The sequence below is a fragment of the Ovis canadensis genome, chromosome 13, assembly GCF_042477335.2.
Source record: "Ovis canadensis isolate MfBH-ARS-UI-01 breed Bighorn chromosome 13, ARS-UI_OviCan_v2, whole genome shotgun sequence".
Taxonomy (NCBI): Eukaryota; Metazoa; Chordata; class Mammalia; order Artiodactyla; family Bovidae; genus Ovis; species Ovis canadensis.
The window spans coordinates 80693240-80716211 of record NC_091257.1 but is presented as its reverse complement, the minus strand read 5'-3'; the positions used below and the strand labels follow the sequence as shown (position 1 = coordinate 80716211).

General features: G+C 52.6%; 1 protein-coding gene across 16 annotated transcripts in view; it reads right to left on the bottom strand.

Moving 5' to 3' along the window:
• EPB41L1 (erythrocyte membrane protein band 4.1 like 1) overlaps nucleotides 1-22972 on the bottom strand; it is a 133420-nt gene that overhangs the window by 9620 nt on the left and 100828 nt on the right. For 11 of the 16 annotated variants that reach the window (XM_069548470.1, XM_069548479.1, XM_069548475.1 and 8 more), the window contains 6 exons: nucleotides 22481-22663; nucleotides 11560-11970; nucleotides 9718-9822; nucleotides 7549-7629; nucleotides 2781-2867; nucleotides 1899-1982 (listed from right to left, as the gene is read on the bottom strand). In XM_069548470.1, the coding sequence (XP_069404571.1) occupies nucleotides 1899-1982; nucleotides 2781-2867; nucleotides 7549-7629; nucleotides 9718-9822; nucleotides 11560-11970; nucleotides 22481-22663 (951 nt within the window). Of the gene's footprint in view, nucleotides 1-1898; nucleotides 1983-2780; nucleotides 2868-7548; nucleotides 7630-9717; nucleotides 9823-11559; nucleotides 11971-13033; nucleotides 13142-13649; nucleotides 15651-19290; nucleotides 19396-22480; nucleotides 22664-22972 lie in introns of all 16 variants that reach the window. The other 5 variants (XM_069548480.1, XM_069548481.1, XM_069548478.1 and 2 more) reach the window with 2 other exon arrangements.

The following is a 22972-nucleotide window of genomic DNA, read 5'->3' as shown; positions in this document are numbered from 1 at the left end:
CTGGAGTCAGCAGTCGCCTTCTCTCCTGGCTCCCTCAGGTTTTCCCTTTTCTAGTTTTGGGACTTCAGACTGAACACCCTGCCTGACTGCCACTGTTCCCCCAGCTACCAAGCTGCCCTCTCTAGCTCTTCCAAGCCGGGCTCGAATGCTGTGGCCCTCACCCTGGTGAGCTGCCCTTCCACCTTCCTGCCTCGGTACTTCCCGAGCGGCAAGTTCGTATCTCTCATGGTTCTGGGCCTCTCTGTCTTGTGCTGACCTTGTGTGTGTGACCTGGCCTTGCTCACTAGGCTAGGGCTCTTGAGGGCAGGGGCTGTTATTTTTGTTCACCTCTGCATCCCCTCCTCCCCCATTCCCCTGCCCCACCTGGCCAGATAGGTGCTAAAATGCGCATTTGTTGAATGAAACACATGAATGAAATGTGAATGGTGACAAGGTTCTCCTTTAAATGACTTCCAACGACACTAGAAGAGAAAATTGCATGGATGATGCTTATACATAAGCTCATAGCTGCCACTGTTTTCTGAAGGGGTGGAGCCTGGGAGCAAGCTTAGAAGATGGGGCAGGACTTAACTGCTTGGTATATTAAAGGTAGGTGGTGGCGGAGGGAAGGCCCAGCTGGAGTCAGGAGTGGACAGAGAGAAGACGGCTCCCAGGACAGAGTAGACGGCTCCCAGGTGGCAGGGCCAGGAGAGACTTTTGAACTGTATGCTGCAGGGTGTGTGATGGAACCCCTTCCCATAAACCTTTCAGTCAAGTCATCCTTGCTCACTGATGCTTTTGGTAGGAATGGGTTCTTTCTGGGGACCATGCTGTGTGGGTGACGGCAGGGCTGGGACGGTCTTGCTTATTAAGGGCTAGTGCTGTCTACCAGATTCCTCCTTCGATGCTTGAACGGAACCTCCCACTACAGAGGCCAGCCTGGCTCCCTGGCCTCTCTCCTCCAGGACTGCATCTCTGCCCTGGGCTCCCTCCTTTTCTTCCTCCTGGCCACTCAGGCATGGACAAAGCCCGCAGGTCCCATCCTGTAAGTCACTGCTGACCCCCCCTCCCCGGGAAGGTCTCCCTCCTCTGGCCCCGCCCCTTCCTCCTGGACCCCTGCTGCGCCCCCTCCACTCCTAGTCTCTTCCACAACTCTCTTCTTTCTCCCGTCTAGCCGCACATCCTGGTGGACCTCATCTCCTCTCCTTAAACCCCTTTTCACTGGGTTCCTTCCCACTTTAAAAACCTTGATGGCTTTCCATGGCTCTCAGACTCAGACCCTCTGTTGTCACCCTTGTCCTGGGATTTCTCTTTCTTGTCTCTGTTCTGCTTCCCCCTCCCTCAGTTCAACCTAATTTCTCACAGTTCCGCCCCTACATGCTGCTTCTTCCTGGCAGAGACAGCTTATCTTGTTTCTCCGTGTGCACTGCTTGCAGGCCCTCCAGCAGTCCCTAGCGTGAGGGTGACAAACTAACATTTGCTCAGAGAATGATAAGTGAACACACGGTTTCTGCTCCCATCTTTTACGTGGCTTAGAACGTCTGCCTCCTCCCTCAAAAGTCCTCCCTGGCTTTCCAAGACCCTGCGCAAACCCCACCTTTTCCAGAAGCCCCTTCCTCATTCTTGGAGCCTTCCTTAAATTGCTCCCCGCTAAATCCCTCTGGCACTTAAGCTCCATAAGGCACAAACACTATGGTTCACAATGTCTTCCAAGGAGACAGTCCCATCCCCCCAGCCTGGCCGTCAACAATGAAGGGCAGGTTGGTGCCTATGATGCTTAGCACAGAACAAAGTGCATAGCACTCCAGAACTGGGAACACTGCAGTCTTCTCTATCCACGTCACAAGGCAGAGCTGTGGCGAGCTTCCGAGCCCCACGGCCAGGCTGGGGGCACACGGGGTCCTGCTGCTGCTACTCACTTTGGTAACATGGGTGGTGGTGGAGGTGGAGAGGGTTTCCGCGGTGGCGCCGTAGGTGCTGGTGAGGACATCTTTCCCGATGATCTGCAGAATATAACCACCACCACCCCACCCCAGGGGTCAGGTGAGGACGCTGGGGTCTGCAGGAAGGGCCGGGGGTGGGGCCAACCAAGGGAGAAGTGGGGAAGGGGGTGGTTCCATGAAGGTGAAGTCTGGAAGCCAAGATGCTTTGAGTCACGGAGTCTAAGAACTCAGGAATACTGGAGTTTTCAGAAGGCTGGACCCATGAAATTCCCAAACCTGGAATCTAAGATTCCTAGAACCTGAGATTCCTAAGGTCTCGAAGCCTAACAAGACCCTAAAATTTAAGAATCCTGGCCTTTGAGAAGGATGAACAGAGGGATCCCAGGGCAGAAACAGAGCAAAGGGTGGGGAAGACGCTCTTTCTGGGACCAGATGATGAAGACGACAGATCGGGAGAATGGAGGCACTGCCAGAGACCTCTTAGGACAGACTCGGGCTGCTGAGGGTGGAGCAGGTCCAGAGTGCAAGCCTCTGGACTCCTAATCCATTACTCCTCCTGGTCAGTAAGGAGAGCAGATGCCAAAGAGCTGTGATATTACAGGCATCACCAAGGGGAGGGACCAGTTCATCCCACTCTGCCACTGCCCTACTTGTACGTGGGGGCTGATGGGGAGGGCAATGGACGAGACCCTGACCAGGGAGCCCTGTGGGCATCCGATTGTGATGCCGTTTCCTAGCGCTGTCCTTAAAGGGGCAGCCTCCCAGGCTCCACGCCGCACTTGCCTTGGGCCACCTGTGGACCCGCGTCCACACGCTCTGTGTGGAGTCCCCTAGCCTGAGCTGGCCCTGCCCACTTACCGGAGAAAGAGAACGGATTTCCGTGGCCACCGTCTGTGGGCCTGGGATCATGGCAGCTGCCCCCTTCCCGGACTTGAGACTGTTCTCCTGGGGAAACAATAGTGCTCAGACGGCCAGGTCTCAGGCGGGCGGGCCCCCAGGATGGCCGGAGCACGTGACCATGGAGCTCTCCCAGCCACAAGGTTGAATAGCGACATTAGAGGCAGAGAGCTGAAGGCACCATTCAGTCCAGTCTGCTCCTGTTCATCCCTTGCTTGCTCACTCAACACACATGCTTACACACTTACTCATACCCCCACTCATTCAACAAATATTTACTGAATGCCTGGCGTTAGGGACACTGTGGTGAACAAGACTCAAGACTCAATGTTCTCCCTGGAAGTACTAACAAAGGAGTCGAGACATCCAGGCCCTGCCATGTTCCAGCCATGTGACCTGGGGCAGGCCCACTTCCACTCTCCAAGCCTCCTCAATCCACCTACATAAAAGGACCCTGCAGGATACAGGTCACCAGTGGCAACAAACATCCCACTCCAGTGGGAGATGCTGATAATGAGATGCAGGTGGGGGATTGTGTATGTGCTGGAGGGCAAGGGGTCTAGGAGAAATCTCTGGACCTTTCTCTCAAGTTTGCTGTGAACTTAAAATTGCTCTAAAAGAATAAAGTCTTAAAAGAAATTTTTTTTAAGGGAGACCCTGTCCCACTTGCACAGAGACGTTATGAAACTGACAGAGGATGAAAGGGCTTTGCAAACAGCAATCTGTCAGGTAAATACAGGAGTACAGGCTGGTACTAACAACATGATGACTATTGCTTTCTGAGTACTCACGAGGTGCTAGGTATTGTGCTAAGGATGCATGGTCTCATTTAAGCCTCTGAACCACCTAGGAAATTGTTTTAATATTCCTGTTTTACAGGTGAGAAACTGGAAGGTCAGGGAATATTAAGTGGCTTGTTCAAGCCCCTGTGCAAGTGAGTGACAGAGCCTGGATTTAGATCCAAGTTGGTCAGACTCCAGATTCAACAAACTCCTTCTGCCATGCCCCTCTGCCCTTGAACCAGCTCTCCTGGTCCAGCCTTGGGGTCTAACTCCTAGATATTCCTGGAATTGGAACCAGGCTTACTGACCCACACTTACTCCAGTATTCTTGCCTGGGAAATGCCATGGACAGAGAAGTCTGGTGGGCTACAGTCCATGGGGTCACAGAGCAGTCAGACACAATGACTAAACAACAACAATTACTGGTGGCAGCCTCCATCTCCCACTTCCTGCACCACCTTGGGGTTCAGCCTTGTCCATCCAGGGGCCCAGAGCTGTGTCCACTCTGCAGCTCCCCAGTGGGCTGAGCCTCAGGTCTGGGCTGTGCATGACTGATTCTAGATCTGGACCTCTGTCTGCCAGGGGGCAGGTGAGGACAGAAGCCCTCTGCCTTCACCCCACCCTCCTCTGATCTAGCTGCAGCTGTGGGTAACCTGGTTACCTGGTATTCTAATCACAAGCCACTTTCTCAGAGAGTGTCCCAGAATGTGGCTCAGCAGCAGGCCTGAAAGGGCAGCCTTCTGGGCTTCAGGCTTCCTTTCTCCCAGCCAGGGAGACAGCCACTGGCCCCTCTCAATCCTCCCATCCCTCCAGGCCTTCAAACTTCTACTTCCTGTATGGATCCCTGTTTTCTAGCCAAGCCTCACCTCCACCTTCACACTGCTGGGCGCACAGGTCGTTCCAAGCAAGGTGCCAGCTACTCCACTTTCCTTTCCCAGATCTCCAGCTAACCAGTCACCTCTCCTGCCTCAAGGAGGAGCACCCCTTCTCCCTGGCTGGGGCTACACCTCCATTTCCACCCCAGGTCCTTCCTCCCCAGACTCGGGCCTCCTCTCCCCGCCCCCACTCCCCCAACTACTCTCTGAGACGCCTCAGCCACTCAAGCCTTCTATGGCCTCGTCAAAGCCACAGTCCCCTCTCCCTATATCTGCAGCTCAGATCTTTCTTGAACCCAAGACCTTTAAAACCAACCATCTCTGTGATATTCTCCCCTGGAAATGTCCCACAGGCATCTCAGGCTCAATCAGACCCCAAATGGAATTCACTGCCTCCCTCACCCCCAACATATGCCTTCCGCTAAGGAGCACCCTCTGCTGTGCTCCTCCTTGGTGTAAGTGCTTCTCAGATTTGAGGGGTATCACCTGAAGGACTTGTGAAAACATAGACAACCCCCACCCCGGGCCCCAACCTGTAGTTTTCGAGTCGTCTGGGGTGGGGCCTGAGAATTTCCTTTCTAGCAGATTTCCAGGGCGACTCTCCATGCTACTGAGCAGCCTCACTGGTCCATCTTTTCTCCCATCATCTGAACGTCCAATCAGTGACTAAATGCTGAACTTTCCAGCCTCCAGACAGCGTTAACCCCATCCCCCTGGTCAGCCTCCACCACCTCTCACTCTGGCCCTGCTCCAGCCCCTAAACTAGTTCTCCGCCTGCTCTTTCCGTCTCTCCCAGCAGACTATGGCTCAGCGCTGCTGTCTCCCTCCGCGCTGGATTCACAGTGCCTGGCTTCACACTACTTCACACACCGTGGGTGTTCAATAAATATTTGCTGCAGGAAGGAAAGAGGGAGGGAGGGAAGGAGGAAGGAAGGATTAGAGGGAAGAAGGGGAAAAAAGGGGATGCGAGCTCCCAAGGGAAGGAAATTTGTCCCAAGCATGTTCCACACAGGTTGCTAGAGTTATCTTTCTAAAGCACAGAAACACATATTTGATGACATCATGCCCCTACTTAAAAAACTGAAGGGCTTCCCTGGTGGTCCCAGTGGCTGGGAAACTGTGCTCCCAATGCAGGGAGCCTGCGTTCAGTCCCTGGTCAGGGAACCGGATCCCACATGCTGCAACTAAGACCCGGCACAGCCAAATAAATAAATAAATATTTTTAAAATGGAAGTGAATCTCCATGGTCTCCAGAATGAAGTCTGAACTTCATACATGACATTTGAGGCCCTTTCAGCCCAGCCTTCGTTTCTAGCTCCTTCTGCCCCTGCTCCCTGTCCATACACTTGACATCTCACTCCCTGACCACTTCCTTTCCCTAAATGCTCCACTTCTTGACATCTTTGCCTTTACACCTGTTGTTACCATGACCTATGAAACCTCCTCCCATGACTGCCCCCTAATTTTATCCTCCAGGGTAGCTCAGATGTCACTGCCTAGGGAAAGCCTTCCCCAGCTCCTGCAGTCTCAACCCATACCCTGGGCTCCCTGGGAAAGCATTATTACACCATTCCCTGAAGGCAGGAAAATATAATGGCCACTCTCGTTTACAGACCACTTACAGTGTGCCAGGCAGTCTTTGGAGGGCTTTGCATAGATTACCCTAGTTTAGCCTCATCTCAACACTTTGGGGGATATACTATTGTTGCCCTCCCACCCCATTTTCCAAGTGGAAACAGGTCTGAAAAGGTTTTGGGTAACTTGTCCAAGGTCACCCAGCCAGGAAAGTGGGAGAGCCGGGCCTTGTTCACCACTGTGTGCCAGGACCTAAACATTAGATGTGTCCGTGATTATCACTTGGACGAATGAGTTCTAACAGGCAGTGTCTTTTCTTCAACTCTATATCCCCATTCCAGGCAGAGTAGAGACTAATACATGTTTTTAGAACAAATGAATGGATGGATGGATGGATGAGTAAATGAATGATGTAACTGCCTGCTCACCATGGTACAGATTTACATTTAGCCCGAGGAGCATCCTGATGCCACATGGCAAAGGGTTGACAGGAGAGGAGGAACAGAGTGACCCAGGGAAAGTGTGCAAGCTGGTCACTGGTTTAGGCTTATGTATCTTTAAAGTCTTTATTTACTCAAAACCTTCCTATGGAGTAGCCTAAATTAATGTATAATTTTCTTCCTATGTGTGTATCAGGAGTTTGGCAAGAGAAAGCATTTGAAAACAACCTCCCCTGGCTCAAGACAGATCCAGCCCAGGCACTGATGCCTGCTCAGCCCCAGCCCCAGCCCCATGTGGCCACTGTTCACAACGGTCATAATCGGGAAGCAGAGCAGAGCGGTTGAGGTGGACAGTGGGGCTTCAGGACCCAGAATGCCTGGCTTTGACCTGGCTCTAGCATGTGTTTGGTGGTGTGACCTTGGGTAAGTCACTGTACCTGTCTGAACTTTATTTTCCTCCTCTGTGAAGGGTGGAGGAAAAAGAGCATCCACCTCACAGCTCTTTTTCTGCCCCCCGAGGGCACTGCATGGAGCCACAACCTGTGGCTGAATGCTAGCTATGCTGTGTCATCATTTGAAGAATCTGATGTGATTCTTCAGAGCAGAACCACAGGTTCCCTCAGGACTTGAGCTTCTGGCCTAAAGTCACCACACACCATCTACTGACCAACGTGAGGAAGTGGCCTGGGCTACCTACAGGTGCCAGGAGGATGGACTTCATCCAGGAAGGATTTTATAGGCACAATCCTTCTGTGTTGCTGATAATCAGTTAATCAGACAGTAGCATCCTCTCTTTGTCCCTGCCATAGCTCAGATGGTCCAGATGACTGAAACTCGGGGATGCCACCTCCCACATTATTCACTTTGTGAAACTGAGCTCTCACAGGCTGTCTATGGCAGCTATGGGCCAGACTTTCAAACTGTGAGTCTGTGTCTCATGCCTGACACAGTGAGGTGGATGAGGGCTTCCTGCCTCACCTGGCGAGATCAGCTTGTTATCTGGCTGTTTCAGGGGCAAGGGGGCTGGTCAGGGAGGCGAGTCTCAGGTCCTACTTACCATGGTGGTTGATATGGTCTCTGTGGTGATGGAGGGAGTAGTTGTGAGGAACTCCTTCCCTCCTGGGGCAGTCCCATCAACCTGGGGGCCAGAGGAGGAGTTGTTAGAGGCGGGGGGGAGAGAAAAAGAGTACCGAAAACGACTGCAGCATCTGCCACCTGGGCAGGAGGCATCCCCAGGTACCAAGTGGCAGGCAGTGTGAGCGAAGTGGGGAGGGGGATGTCCACACACCATATGTACCAGTTGTATATGACTCTCTTTGCGGCCCCATAGACTGTAGCCCACCAGGCTCCTCTGTCCATGGGATTCTCCTACTAGAGTGGGTTGCCATTTCCTCCTCTTGGGGATCTTTCCAACCTAGGGATCGAACCCACATCTATTCTTGATTGACAGGCGGATTCTTTACCACTAGCGCCACTTGGGAAGCCCTATCACAGACCAAACTACAAATGGGCCTCAGGTCATTCCAGGTCACAGGTCCTCTGGCTCATTGGAATCCTTTTATTTCGGGAATGGAAAACAATCCCAGATAATTTGAAACATTCCATCCATATTTCAGAGCCTGTATTCTTTGACTGAGGAACGCATTGCTAGGGATTCACCCTTCGGATGCATACTGAAGTTTTACCAGGGTCTGAAGAGAAAAGTTCATTGCAGCATCAGTGTTAGCTGCAAAAGACAAAAACAGTCACAGGTCCATTGATGGGAGATAAATACATGCTAAATCAGGATCCACTCCTAAGTGGGAATAAGGAGAGTGAGTGGGTCCACATGGGCCAACAAGGAGGGATCTCCGGGGTAAATATTAAGAAAAAAGGTAAAATGTAAACGAGAACAATCTCTTTTGTGTAAAAAATTTAAATATCTAGAGATGTAAGCACATATGTTTGTATATGCATAATATTTTTTCTTTTTCTGGGAAGAATCACATGAAAAATTTCATTTTGTTCTGTTTGAATTTCATAACTGTGACTATTTTGTTGTTATTTTGTTATAGGAGCTGTGGGGCCATTTTTAGTTTTCTACTTCTCTGTATAAAAACAAAGCCAACACTCACTACTAAAACAAAACAGACGAGTGGGGCAGCTTGCCCAGGGTCACACAGCCAGAACTCGAAGGTTTTTACAGCTGCACTAGCCACCTCAGAAACCTCTATGCATGTTATCAAAGATGGAGAAAAAGTTCTGGAAAGGACAGAGTTGCCCACGTCGTATAGATTTACATCTTACTTTAAGTTCTTGAGACAAAGATTGGTCCCCAGGGCAAAAGAGCCCCCAGCACTGCAGTTCCTCTGGCCAGCAAGAACCAAAAGGAAATTTATCAGACCCTCAGTCTCCCTTTTCAGAGCTTAAAAACGAAAGGAGCTGAGGAAATGCACTGTAAGTAATGATCTGGGTCTGTTTGCAACAGCCTCTCCAGGTTGGGCTTCCCTGGTGGCTCAAGCAGGTAGAGAATCTACCTACAATGCAGGAGACCCAGGGTTCAATCTCTGGATTGGGAACATCACCTGGAGAAAGGAATGGCAACCCACTCCAGTATTCTTGCCTGGAGAATCCCATGGACAGACGAGCCTGGTGGGCTACAGTCCATGGGGTCACAAAGAGCTGGACATGACTGAATGACTTAACACTTTCTCCAGGGTACTAAGTATTTTTACATCTTGCTGAGCCAAATAACTTATCTTTTTTTTTTTTCTCAGTTTGTTCATTCTGTCAGTTTGATGTGGAACCCCTTGCATTAAAAAATAAATAAATAAATAAACCCTCTGTGAGCAGCTCTGGTTAAAGCTGAATTGGGATCTCTCTTCTCCCAAAGCAGTCCCTGGGATCGCTCGAGAAACCTCTCCAACTCCTTCAAGTGACCCATCGTCACTTGATAAGACCCACTGTCTTATCCATGTAACACTCCCAGGAGAATAAAGGCCACATGACCATCCCCATTTTACAGATGGGAAAATTGAAGCTTTAAGAGGAATAGTCTGCCCATCCCATCACCCACCCGTGGGGCTCAGGGAAGATAATGAAGCTTGGAAGAGCATCGGGGTTAAAATTGTGACGCTGGGGGAAGCCAACGTGGCAAGGGCTGGCCAAGGGAGTTTGCCACGGTGGGGACGCCACACTCCAATGCCCAGTTTCTATGCTCAGGCACATAGGAAGAGGCACAGGTTACCTGGGCGGTGTCCACAGTGGCAACCCTGGTCTGCAGTACAGCCTCCGGCTCAATCTTCTTCCTGATGGCCAGGCTGCTGACAGTCATGGTTTCCGTTTTCACGGGCTGTAGGGAGATGAGGGAGGAACACTGTGTCTCAAACCCCAGCATGATTCCTGCTTACAGGCAACTGTGACATACGGTCAGCAGGTGAATTCCAACCCCTGCTGCTGGCTGACTTTCCAGAGGGTGATGCAGGCCAGGGCAAAAGAGGCCTGGTGTGATGTCACAGACAAACAGCCTGGGAAGGGAACCAGACCCATCAGCAGCACCCAGACAGGCTGCCTGGGACCCTGCGACAATACAACCTCATGGTGGTCGGTGCTGGTTTTCAGGCTACCATTAAGAGAACATTCACTATTCAGTAAACATGCTCCTTGCCGGGTCTCACATCCAGCATCTTCCTGATATACACCATCCTGAATGACTTCAGGGGTGATGCCACCACCTCCCAGCTGCTTTGTCTGTTCTTTAGAGCAAGAGTCCACAGGAGGCCTGGGGGTGCGGGGAAGGGGCAGGCAGCAGATGTAAACGAGTGAAGTGGGCTTGCTGAGGACAGGGATGAACTGGAGAGCATATGGGGTCCACTCAGGTTTGGTCTGAGTGACTGGCTTATCTGATTTTTTAAATGATATTAAAAAAAAAATCCTTGGATCTTATATTCATCGTCCTGATTTTTAAAACAAGGTCAAAGAAAACACCCGTGGGCAAACAGACTACAGCCTCTACTCTAGAAGTCTTATGTTAAATGATTAGTTTCTTCTGAGTCCTCCATCGAACCTAGTTCATGGCTATACATGCAGCAGGTGCTAACATGTGAATGAAAGAATGAATGAATGCCAGTTTTCATCAGGTTGGGAGGCTGGTAAGAGGGAACTCTTCTTTTAATAGTTAGAGATTCATTCAGTTAATCATTATTAGTGCTTGGTATGTGCAAGCTTAGTAGAGTTGCCACCTGGTAGGAACACAGACCTGTCAGCCAGTAACCTGACAACTTGTAGTTATGATGGGAGCGGAAGCAAGCAGAGCAAGGGGGCCGAGCAGGGAGCAACGCTTCTGCCCTGGGTGGTCAGGAAAGCATTCACTTGTTAAGCGATATGTGGACTCGGTTCTGGAACATGACAAGTTTGCAAGGCAGAGAAAGGGAGAAAAAAACTTTCTCCAGAGGGTTCAGCACGGAGTGAAAAACCAGAGTGGATGAGCTCCTATTTCAATGCCTGGAATGTGGGGGAAGGGACAGTGTGGTGGGAGGCAGCTGGGGCTGGGAGAGACGCAAAAGCAAAGGAATCGGGACTAAAGGTCCCCCGAAAGAAGCACCGAGAGCAGGGAGGCCCAGACCCAGTCTGTCCCCGAGTCCCCTTCTGCAATGACGTTTCCTTTTCTCTAGGAGTTTCCACTGTTCCCCCAAGACCCCAGGCCCCAGGGAGAGGAGCCAGCGCAGGGATCAGAAACAAACATCTGGCTTTCAGAGCAGGCCACAGGCGCCCCCATGAGTCCACAAGCAGTCTCTGCAGGTGCCATGCAACGCAGGCAGGGGAGGAGTCGAGTCGGACCAGACTGCCTGTCGTCACCTGACCTCAGGCAAAAGATGGGGTCACGGGGTTAAAGCGCCTGGGAGTGCACGTTAGGGGTAAACCGAGCTGCCGAACATGCGAGCACAGAACCATGCTGCTCTGCGGAGGGGTGGTCATGCAACACGGATCAGAGCTTCCGGCTGGCGGCTCAGTCTTCTCACGCGTGGCCCAGGGCCCTCTGAACATGCAGTGCCGGGCGGGCCCGGGTCCCGGTGACGCTCCACTGTACCTCGAACTGGGCCATATCCGGGGTGGAGCAGGCCCCATGGTCCGGGCTGTCCTCCAGGCCCCCGGACTCGTCATCCTGGCTGGGGCCCCGTTTGTTGAGATCCCGGGAGAACACCAGGCCCTCGGTTTCCGAGTCGCTCTTGTCTCGGTCAAGCTCAGGCAGGCTGCGGGAGAAGTCTTCGAAGGCGCTGCCGTGGTAGTCGCCGATGACGGTGAAGTCGACCTCGGCCTCCAGGCTGGACGTGGAGCTGACAGTGATGCTGGAGCACTTCCGCTCAATGGCCAGGTGGTTGTCCTTCAGGAACACGGCGTCCCTCTCCTGGTCTTGGTCCTCGTCTCCCGTGTCACTCTCTGGGGCCCTGGGCCGTGGTGGTTTGACTTTCTCCTCGGAGCCCTCCCTCAGCCCTGCTCTCTATGACCAGATAAAATCAGAGGAATGGCGGGGTGTGGGATGGGGGGAGAGAGAGAGAGAAAGAGAGAAATCAAGATGGTGAATGACAGAAGAAATCTTGGGGCCAGCTGATGCCCCCAAATGGAAGAGCAGGTCAGGAAAAGAAAAACACCCCCGGAAAGGTTCTTTGACACCATAATAAGCTAAAAAAAAAGAAAAAGAAAAGAAAACACACACACAGAAAATTTCTCAAGAGTGAGGACGCTCCTTTCCGAGGGTCTCTCGCTGATGGCAAAAGCAAGTACAAAGCAAACATCCTGCCAGTTGGGCCTGGACAGGAGGCTCCATCCAAGGTTTGGCTCTGGGAGTTTATCAGAAGCGGCACTGCGCACGTGGCAGGGATGGGAACCCGGACCCCAGGCCCATCCGTGCAGGCGGACATTGAGGAGACAGAAACCAAGGAGGAAGGCCCAGGGATTCAGGGACACCCAGGATGGGGAGGCAGAAAGGCTGGAGCCAAGAGCTTTGAGGAACAAAGAGGAAGCCAGCACGGTTTTGTCAATTCCACTGAGTCTCGGTGGGTGGAGTCAGCATCGTCTAGAGGGAGGAGCCACACGGGGTAATTCCTGGGAGCTGGGTGCTACAGCCCTTCACCCTGAGCTCCCTGAGTGGAGGTTCTGGTCAAATCAGTGCAATTGACAACAGCAGGCCAAGGAAGTGCTGGAGGGGGACCAGCCACTCTTGTCTGACATACATACCTCTCAACTTGGCCTGTCAGGGATTAAACACCGCACACACATTTTTGGCTGTTTTACGACATTCTTTTTTTAAAGACCAATCTAACATCCACCAAATATTTTTTTTTAAGTACTTGGCTCCAGGTTCTAGAGACTCAGTAGGCTTAGAGATTCACTCGCGAGACAAGCCTCCGTTCAGCCAGTTTCTGGAAGGTTGAGAGGTGTGAGGACACATTCCAGACAAGCCAGAGGTGAGCTGCCAGAGCAGGTGGGGGTGTGGAGGTCGCGAGGCACCCTGGCCAGGTGAAGGTGACTAGGTCATCAGGGCACCGAGGGGCTGCAGAGACCTGAGGGCCCGGGGGGCTGGCGAATCTCAGGTGCCCCCCCTGTCCTGAGGGGTTCGCCGCTAGGCTGGTGACCTGCATCTCTTGCCTGACCACGTCTCCGGCTTTGTTCTGGATTAGAGAAGACAGTTAGTCTTAAGGAGGCAGAAAGGAACTTGGCACTGGGACCGAGAGGGAACCAGAAGCGAAGGATGGAAACCTCTGAACTGTCAGCTTCCCACGGGCAGGAGCATCAGGGAAGGGAAGAGGATGAAGGAAGATCGCTGGCCAAGCCAAGCAAAATGGCAGGAACCCAGCAGGTGGGGGCAGCAAGGCAAAGCGAGTGTGTAGTTTGCCGGAGGTGGTGCCCCCTTCTCCACCCGGGCTGTGGGACCCTCCGGGCGCCAGATCACACCAGAAGCCGAGGGTCTCTGTGGCTAAGCTAACATGGGCCAAGCAGATGAACCCGTCATTCCGCCTGGGCCACACTCAGGCCCATTTAGGGAAGAGAACTCATAGGGTTGGACAAGCAGCCTCTGGTTGCGGTAATGACGAGGGGCCACGGAACCATGCTTCTACAGAGCTACACAGCATGCGGTCAGCTCCCCGGCCAGGGGCGGCGGTGGGGGCGGGGGCTCACGTGGCCAGTTCCCCCAGGGGCTTCCTCCAGTGTGGTTTCACAGCCTGGATTGCTGGACACGAGCTCAACATCCTTGCGTCCTTCCTGAGGGAAGGATGTAGAGACGCCCTCCTGGAGGCGGCTGGGAGCCAGCGGCGTCGTTGAAGGCTGTGTGACTGTGGGGACAGCCAAATCCCCCAGGGGCTGGAACTGGACACATCCCAGGTCGAAACGCTTACTCCGCTGTTGCTCTGCCTGCCCTGTGGAGGCCTCTGAAGACAACTCATGGGCAAAGGCCCTGGTTTCCCCCAGACCTGTCCGGCGAGTTTCAGCTCCATGGGTCTCAAAGATGCGGATTTTGTTGGCTACGGAGGTCTTGCTGATATCTTCCAGTGAGCCCTCTTGACCCCCAGCCTGGAGAGAGGGCATCTCCTTGTGCTTCCCTGCAGGGAACACCAACCCCTCTGCCTCTTCAGAGATGATTCTGGGCTTCCTGCTGGCGACGGGAGGGGCCCTGCGCTCCCCTCCATCTGTCGGGGTCCCAGCCAGCCCAACTCGGTGCTCGGGCTCCAGGCTCTCTTTAGAAGGATGGGCATATTTGAGAAACACAGGGGGCTGTTCTCCAAAGGGGTCCCTGAGCTGCACAGGGTCCCCTAACCCATGAGGGGATGAGCTTGCAGAAGCTGCCTCTGGAGAAATCTGAGCCGCAGATGGAAAAGGGGAGGTCGGGAGTGGGGTGATCACTTCCATCTGAAGGAAGGCTGGGACTTTGCTGTCCTCTGCTGCAGGTTCTCCTGTCTGGGTGTGAACCGGTCCCCTTTCTTTGGGCAAGAAGTTACCTCTGTCCGGCCTGGCTGGCTTCCCGACGTCGCCAGGAGGGATGGCCCACGGAAGGGCAAAGACCTGGGGATCTGGACGCATGGCCCCTCTTCTGTGAGGTGAGTGGTTCCGTTCTCCGGGGGGGCTTTTCTCAGCCTTTCCCATCAAATCTCCACTCTTGGGGGCCTCTTCCTTGGCAGCTTCTGAGGATAAGGCGAGGGCGGCCTCTCCTTCCACCCCACACTGAGCTGCGTCCCCATCCTCAGCGAACATCAGCCCTGGAGAAGGTCCCTTTCCGAGCTGCTCATCAAAGACCTCCAGGTCCTCTGGTCGGTGGTTCCTGGGGGGCCCCGCCTCGTCCTCTGGGGAAGCTGAGGGGGCGACACCCCCATGGTGTTTGTTCCCAGCAGCAGCAGAGCCCCACGGGCCTGAGGAGTCCAGCTCCAATCTCTCCGTGAGCCCCTCTACCAGCTTCAGCCTGGTCTCCCACTCGGATAGGGCATCTGAGTGCTCTTCTCTCTCCTCCAGGGGTGGAGGGAGGACTTGATCTTCAGCATCTCTCTCTCCGCAGCTGAAGTAGAAGCTTCCCTCTGCAAAGGAAGCATCGGTTTCATCACTCGAGTCGGCTCTGGCTTCTGTGTGGGTGGGGTCCAGAAGAAACGACCGGAGTCCTGCCATGTCAGAGGCTGGAGAGGGCACATACCCCTCTGCGGGTTGGATGCCCGGGGCAGTGGGTCTTCTGCAAGCCTGGAACTCCTCCAGCTCCTGCCTCAGCTCTGCCAGGCCCTCCAGCTGATCATCGGAGGCCGGGGGCTTCCTGACCGCTACCGCTGCAGCATCCACCCTGAACTGGGAGCCCTCCGGGGGCCTTTCTGCTGGGGTGCTACCTGGAGCCAGAGAAGCCCTTTCTGGGCATCCCCTGGCCCAGAGGGCTTCCTCCCACATGGACTCGAAGTCTTCAGGGCTTGCGATCATTCTTCCTGGTCGCTGGGCGTTTGCTCTTCTGGCTCCCACCTTTTCTTCGGTGGCCACTTCCACCTTGAACTTGTCCACCAGGATGTCTGCCTTGGAGAGTCTGCCATCAGCAAGGATGCTGGTGAGGCTTGAGTCGCTTCCTTCCTGCTGCGTGCTGGTCACTTTTAGGAGACTGAGCTCTTCTGGCCTAATGTACTCTCTCTCTATAAATACCCAGTGCTCTGAACCCTGCGTTTCAATTGGAGCAAGAAGAGTTAACATGAAATATCTGGCACCTGAAGAACGCGTCACTTTTTCCCTCTGCAAGAAGGGGCCAAGGTCAACTTGTCCCCAGAACTGGCAGGGCAGAGGAAGGCATGACAATGCTGGTCAGCCTCATCAAGGATCAACACTACACTTCCCATCAAGGCACCCAACCAATTATCTACTGATGTTATCTCCCCTCAACCACCACCCTAACTTGGTAAAATGGGGTGGGGGTCTCATACCCTCCCCATGTTAACCAAGGGGAAATGGAGATCTATCGATGATCCAGGACTCTTTCTCTTTTAATAATAAAACTGTCAGTGACAGAGGGGAAAGTAGCTTACGTCACGTGGAACCTTTGAAGGTTAGAGCCAAAAGAACTCCTAAGACCCTCCAGTTTTCTCCGTGTACTGAGGAACGGGGTAAACTGAGGCAATGGCACCCCACTTCAGCACTCTTGCCTGGAGAATCCCATGGATGGAGAAGACTGGTGGGCTGCAGTCCATGGGGTCGCTAAGAGTCGGACACGACTGAGCAACTTCACTTTGACTTTTTACTTTCATGCATTGGAGAAGGAAATGGAAACCCACTCCAGTGTTCTTGCCTGGAGAATCCTAGGGACTGGGGAGCCTGGTGGGCTGCTGTCTATGGGGTTGCACAGAGTTGGACACGACTGAAGCGACTTAGCAGCAGCAGAGAAGGTCAGTTACTTACTCAAGGTCACAGTCAACTGATGGTACAGTCAGGAAAAGAATGCTTGATTTTTGATGCCTGAGAGCTTGGCCAACTTACAGCCAACAGAATATGGGTCCAAACTGTAATCTAATGTCCAACTGAGGGGGAAGCACTGAGTTGAGTTTCACAGGCCACAGCCTGAAACCTTTCTGCAAGAGCTAATTGGAAGGAAAGAGATTAGAGTGAAAACTGCCACACGGCCAGATCTAGAGGTCAGTACCAGTCACCATAATGGTTTAAACAGTTTGAATTCTGTGGGGTTCATTCCCCAAAAAACAAATACCAAGGCCTATTCTTAGAAATGACTTTCCTGGTAGCTCAGATGGTAATCTGCGTCAAAGAGTAAGCCAGCAATAAAGGCAGGCCTAGAACCCAGTCTCTGACTCCACATCCTACGAAGAGCTCAATGGTAAGATGTGATGAAAGTTGCTCCCAACAACAGAAGGGGGCAAGTTTCCAGGAGCTTGGGCTCTGATGCAGGTGAGCATTTGGTGAGGAGTCTGTCAGACCCTAGAAGATCTGAAGCATTCTGAAGGATCAAGGGAGCATGGTCAACCTCTGACCTCCACTCCCCAGATCCACTTTAGCAAAATCTCCATGACTTTCAGGGAATCAAACTTCATGAAAAGAATGTCAACAGGAAAGAGAGAGACAAGGAAGCGGGAGGGTCCAGAGAAAGTCTGCATCGGTTTCTGAGATTTTCCTTCAGGTTGTTAAGCTTTCAGGACACCAGCACTTGAACCATCCCAGAGGGAAGAACTTTGAGAGCCTACAAAGCCTCCTTTCTGTATTTGGGAAGCAGGCAGCTTTAGCTGCTCCCATTTCAGCTTGTACTGACATCAACAGCTTGGCAATCAATGATAGCCAAAGATAGTCCATGAGACCCCTTCTGGAGCATCCCTGCCCCAAGTCTAACTGGAAACTAGTTTCTAGAAACCAGAAGCTTAGGAACTAGGTTGAATGGGGTGGGAGCTAGCACAGAACAGAAAGGTTCTGCAGGAAGAAAAAGGGAAACACGCCCTTATATTTAGTTACTATGTGCCAGGCAATGTCAGCTGGAGACCTGCCAGGCAGGTCCTGTTACCCTTATTTCAGAAGGGGAAACTGAGGCTCCCAGAGGGAAGAGAAAACTCTGTTTCTAACAAGTAAAAATCCTGAAGAGAAAAAAAGACTGCACAAAAAGAGGAAAGCTTTGGCCCTCTGACCGGATTCACCGGATAGCCTCCCTAGCCATTCTTTTTCACTGAGCCAGGGGACCTTTAGTGCCTGCTCAGAGCGCCCCCTGCTGTCAGTTGGGGCCACTGCAACAAGACTGGCCCCGAGACAGAAGCAGGGAGCTGGGAGCTGGGAGCCAGGGCAGTTATGTTTCCACAAAAGCCCACCGGAAGAAAATCTCCAGCCAGGATTCTGCTGACTCCAGGCCCTTCAGGGTCCACCTGGAGCTCTAGGTCACATTTTGGGCCCTGCTCTTTACAAGAAATGCCCCCGCCCCAAGCAGGGGTCCAGGACAAGGAACCCTCTAGAAACCAAAGTAGAAGCTGCTGAATAAAGTGGGAATTGGGGGTGTAAAAGGGATGCTCAACTCTGAAGGGTCCTCCTGGAGGAGGATGCAAACCAATCTACAGGTGCCAGGGGGCAGAGCAGCTCGTGGGCAGGTGACTCGGAAGGGCAGGTTATAATTCAATATGTAAACTTGCCAAAGGATGACTGAAGACAAAATGGGATGCTGTTAAGAATGGCGAGAGCCTCGCCTTGTAGAAGAGGCTGGACAGACATTTTGGGGATGCTGGTGAAGGATGCATGCTGTGCCTCAAACAAGGGCGTTAGGGCTTGGGTCCACTCACATCTCTGTGTTCCAAGACATGACTGCTTCCCTAACCTTGGGATGCTGTTGATTCCTGTCCAACTTCTCTCGAGTGTTCCTGGGTTTGTTTTTACGTTTACATTGAGGAAAATTTGAGTGGAACTGTGAGTTATGTTTTACCATTTATGCAGCTGACTCACATCTCTTTTACGGCTCCAGGACATTTCTAGCAGCTACAAAATTTTCCTCTGGGAGTATAGAATACTACATGCACCCACACACATTCTGCCAACAGAGAAGGGTTGGCTATCGGGGAGAAGGAAGTTTTGCCCAGATGATCAGTTGGTCATCCTTTCCAACCCTGTCAGTTTACGAAGTTCTAGTAGAGAGGGATGACGCAACCCCTCTGCCCTGGACCTGGATTCTGTCTGGCTTCCAGGCAGGGGCACAGGAAGTTCTGAGAGCTCTTGGCCTGCTGTCGTCCTGAGCACAGAAGTAATGCCCTCCTAGTTTAGAATACTTGCCTCAACAACATCCCTACAACCCCAAGGATGCTCTCTGGAGAAAGACACTCACTTCTTCCTGCCTGGAGACCCTGACAGACCCAAGCTCCAAGTGGAGTTTAGAGTAGGTGGAGGCAGGGGATGGATGACTAACAAGCCACTGCTAGACTTCACTCAGGCCTCTGAGCAGAGACAAGACCTCAGGGCAAAAGCAGTTAGGTGCCACAACCCCTGATCCCAAGCCTAGCAGTCAGAGTCTGCCTCCAGGTCACCTGCCTCAGTGGGGCTGGAGAGGTCATTTCTGCCTGCCCTTTTTAAGCCAAAGGGGACTCAGACTATTCTGTCTCCCTTGAATGCTTTCAGTCCTGTCCTTCCTGAGAAACCACGATGAGGGATGGGCTGGCCCTTTATGGATCCCTGGGAAGGGGGACACTAACTTGTCACAGCATGTGGATAACATGGGGTACCCACTGTTCCCACCTGCAGGACAGACCCTGGTCCAACCCCCTCAACCCAGAGAAAGGGCTTTCTTAAGACCATGAAGGTGGTTCTGGGTGGGCAGGGAGGTGATGACAGTAACCTCAGGCGACGCTGCGAGGCTTTTCTGAGTGAACACTTCCAAGCCTATGGCCGTCCCAGGCTCAGGTGCCAAGTCCTGCTGAGAGGTGTCCGGGGTCCTCTGGGACTGCAGGGGAGGCCCAGGGCCGGAGGAGAGGGAAAGAGGGAGGAAGGGAAGGAGAGACAGAGAGGGAGAGAGAAAAAGCAGGAGAGACACACACACAGAGTCCGTGAATAGCCCAGCTTTGTAAACCCTGCATCCTTAGGTCAGGAAGGAGCCATGTGGGGACTGCGGGGTGAGATGGAAAGGAACCATCCCTTGGAGCCATTCAAGGGAGGGAGGCCCATGGTCAGCTGCCAGCCAGCACCAGACCTCGGGCCTTTCCTCATCACCTGCCACTCTCATCCAAGAGGTCTGGAGTCCTGTTACTCGGACTCTGAGTCCAAGTCTTCCCTGGGTATCTTTGGTGGAGGCAATGGTTCAATCCTGCAGTCTGGGTTTCAGCCCCTTTAAAAAAAAATTATCTTTGGAACTTACTCTATAGCACATGGAACTCTGCTCCATGTTTTGTGGCAGTCTGAATGGGAGGGGAGTTTGGGGGAAGAATGGATAGATGTATATGTATGGCTGAGTCCCTTCACTGTTCACCTTAAGTTATCACAACACTGTTAATTGGCTATACTGTAATACAAAACAGAAAGCTTTTTTTTTTAAAGTTATCTTTGGAACAAAAACCTGGCTTTGGCAGGTGGGAACTCTATAGTATGGGGTCCCCATTTTGGTTTAAGTTCCTACCACTTTACCACTGGCCCAGATGGGGGCCCCAAAGTACATGAGAAGCTACTAGGAACTCTGAGTGACACCTGCAGGATAGACCCAGAAAGCCCACGTCTGGACCAGGGATCCTAGTTACTGTCAGCCAATGGCCCCATGACTGTCCAGCACTTTCCAGTTTATAAAGTGCTTTTTCATATCCATTAGGGCTTCCCTGTGGCTCAGCTGGTAAAAAATCCGCCTGCAATGCAGGAGACCTGGGTTCAGTCCCTGGGTTGGGAAGATCCTCTGGAGAAGGAAAAGGCTACCCACTCTAGTATTCTGGCCTGGAGAATTCCATGGACAGTCCATGGGGTCGCAAACAGTTGGACATGACTGAGCAACTTTCACTTTATATCCATTATTTCATTCAAACTTCCCAGCAATGCTGTGGAGTGGCAATTTTGGTGCCCTTTTAGATGGTCTGACTAGGCAGTGAGACTCAGAGAGGTGATGTCACCGGCCCAAGGACCCAGTCCAGTCCTGGGCTACAGCTCCTCCCATTTCCCAAATTTCCAAGGGCCTCTAAATGCCAGTGAGAGCTGTAAGCCAGTTAAATTGTCCATCGCTCCAAGGTTAGCTCCTGGACCAGACAAGGCACTATGCTTCTTACAGGGGCGGCGGGGCGGTGGGAGGTAGAACAGACTCCACCTTCTAGTAAGATGCACCTTCTAGCAGTTCCAGCTGTCACCAGCAGGTGGGGCACCCACCCCCTCAGAGGCACCTCAACTCTCCAGAGCCCTGTTCTGGCCTCAGCCTTCCCTTCTCAGCTGGAGTCCGACCTTTCAGAAGGCTGTGCATCCACTTCACCCACTTCAGGACTGAACAGAGGCCACCAGGGACAAGAGTCTCTCAGGGAAGTTAGGAGAGGGGCGTGTAACCGGATCACCAGATCAGCCCCAGAGCCCCATGCAGGGTCTGCAGCATCCTTGATGGTGCCGGTGGGGACCACAGAAGCGCTCAGGGGGTGAAGACAGGCACCCTCCTCCAGACCTAAAGGCCTCCAGAGTATCCGTGACTTTGTGAATCACCAGCCAGGGGGCTCCTACAGCAGCCTCACTGGATGAGGCCCTCCGTCACCCCGCGTGTCAAGGCCACGGGAGTACTGATTCAATCAAAGGCTCGCTTATTAGATCACAGCTGCATCACCGACTTTCAAACCATTAAAGGGCAGCACACACACAACTGACTCTGTCCTGGTCTTCATGTGATTTGGTCTTGCTCCCAGGCAGCTGTGATTTAATAGCGAATGCAATGGCCTGGGTCACAAGAAAATCAGATTCCGGCTCCTCTTCTAGCAGCTATGACACTGATTAAGTCCAAGGCCTTCCCCTTTCTGATTTTCTGTGCCCCGTGTGTAAAATGATGACCTTGGACCAAGTAGGTTTCCAGGGTCTTTCGAAAGGATTCTGATTTGAAATTAACTTTCTGTCCCAAGGTTCTCCAGATGAAAGAAGTAACTCACACTGAGCATCTAGGTCCTCTCCTGCAAGCCGATCCCTCCCTGCTTTGTCTCATTGGCTGCTCACAACTGTCCTAGGAACTAGGGACTTTTATTATCTCTACTTAACGCAGGTTCAGAGAGGTTAAGTAGCAAGCCCAGAGTCAGCCAGCTAGCAGGCAGCAGAGCCACTGAATAAACCCAGGCACTCTAAGTCTAGACCTCAGATGGGTTTGAGATCAGTGAGCAGCAGCACTAGAGGGAAAACACCTGCATGTCAACAGGGGGAAAGAGTGCCCAGATGTAGCAGTGCTAAAAATAACGGTTTGGGATTATAAATACAGGAATTCTCAAGAGCCTACCTTTCTCTTTTCTCATTGAAAAAACACCCCGTGCTTTCCACTTTGACAGGCGGGTCAAGTGGGACCTTTTCCTGGAGCATCAGGAACAGCTCTGACTTTCCTAGAGGACCTGGTCCCCTCTGGTGGGCTCTGAGGATCCTCCCAGGAAGGAACACTGCCCCCACCACCTAGCCGTGTTTTCACCACAGGCTTAAAAAGGTGCAGTTACTGGACAGAGCAACCAGGATTCTTAAAACTTAGGATATGTGTGAGGATCTCCTTGTTTAAAATGCTGATTCCAGGGTTCTAACACCAAATATTCTGATTCAGTAGGTCCGATGTGGGGCCCCAGAACCTGCATTTCTAACCAGCACCCCTTCCCCATTATATTCTGGCTGATGGAAGGGAAATACTCCCAGCTACGGTGAGTCTTTAGAACATTTCAAGGTGGTCCCTGAGGCCCAAGAGTCCAAGACAGAGTAAATTTGTCTTCCTTGGCTTAACCCGCTGTCCCATTCCCATCACCACCTTATGCAGCAGTGGGGTGTGGAGGGGAGTGATAAGTCAGGACATGGCAACCTTCCCCACCAGTTGAGGGGCTCAGGGTGAGACCTACCTCATTGACCTTCTCAGGAGTGCCCTTGGGGGAGGGGGAGGCGGGCGAGGAGGGCAGACGGCGTTCCCGCTCCCAGTCTCGATCCCGGTGGATCAGTTTGCTGTTGGGTTCCTTCAAGGTCCTTTTCAGCTCATTGATGCTGGCCTGGTGCTTCAGCAAGACGTCCTCTGGCTTGTCTAAGAACTAGGGGTGCACGGAGAGGACAGTCAGCTGTCAGAGAAACAGCTCCAAGAGGAGGACGCAAGGCGTGGGTGAAGATGGTGAAGATGGTAATGGTCCCCATCACCGCCCTCCATCAGCAAAGTCGGTCCCATCCATGGCCCCGCCTTACCCTTACAGCACTCCATAGCCAAGCAGAGCAAGGATGATAAGCCCCAGCAGGTGCACAAACCACCCAAGATTTTAAACAGAAGAGCAAAGAGCACTCAGGATCAGACAGAAGGACAAAAAGCACTCAAGATCAAGAAGAGGAGACGTCTGGCCAAGTACCAC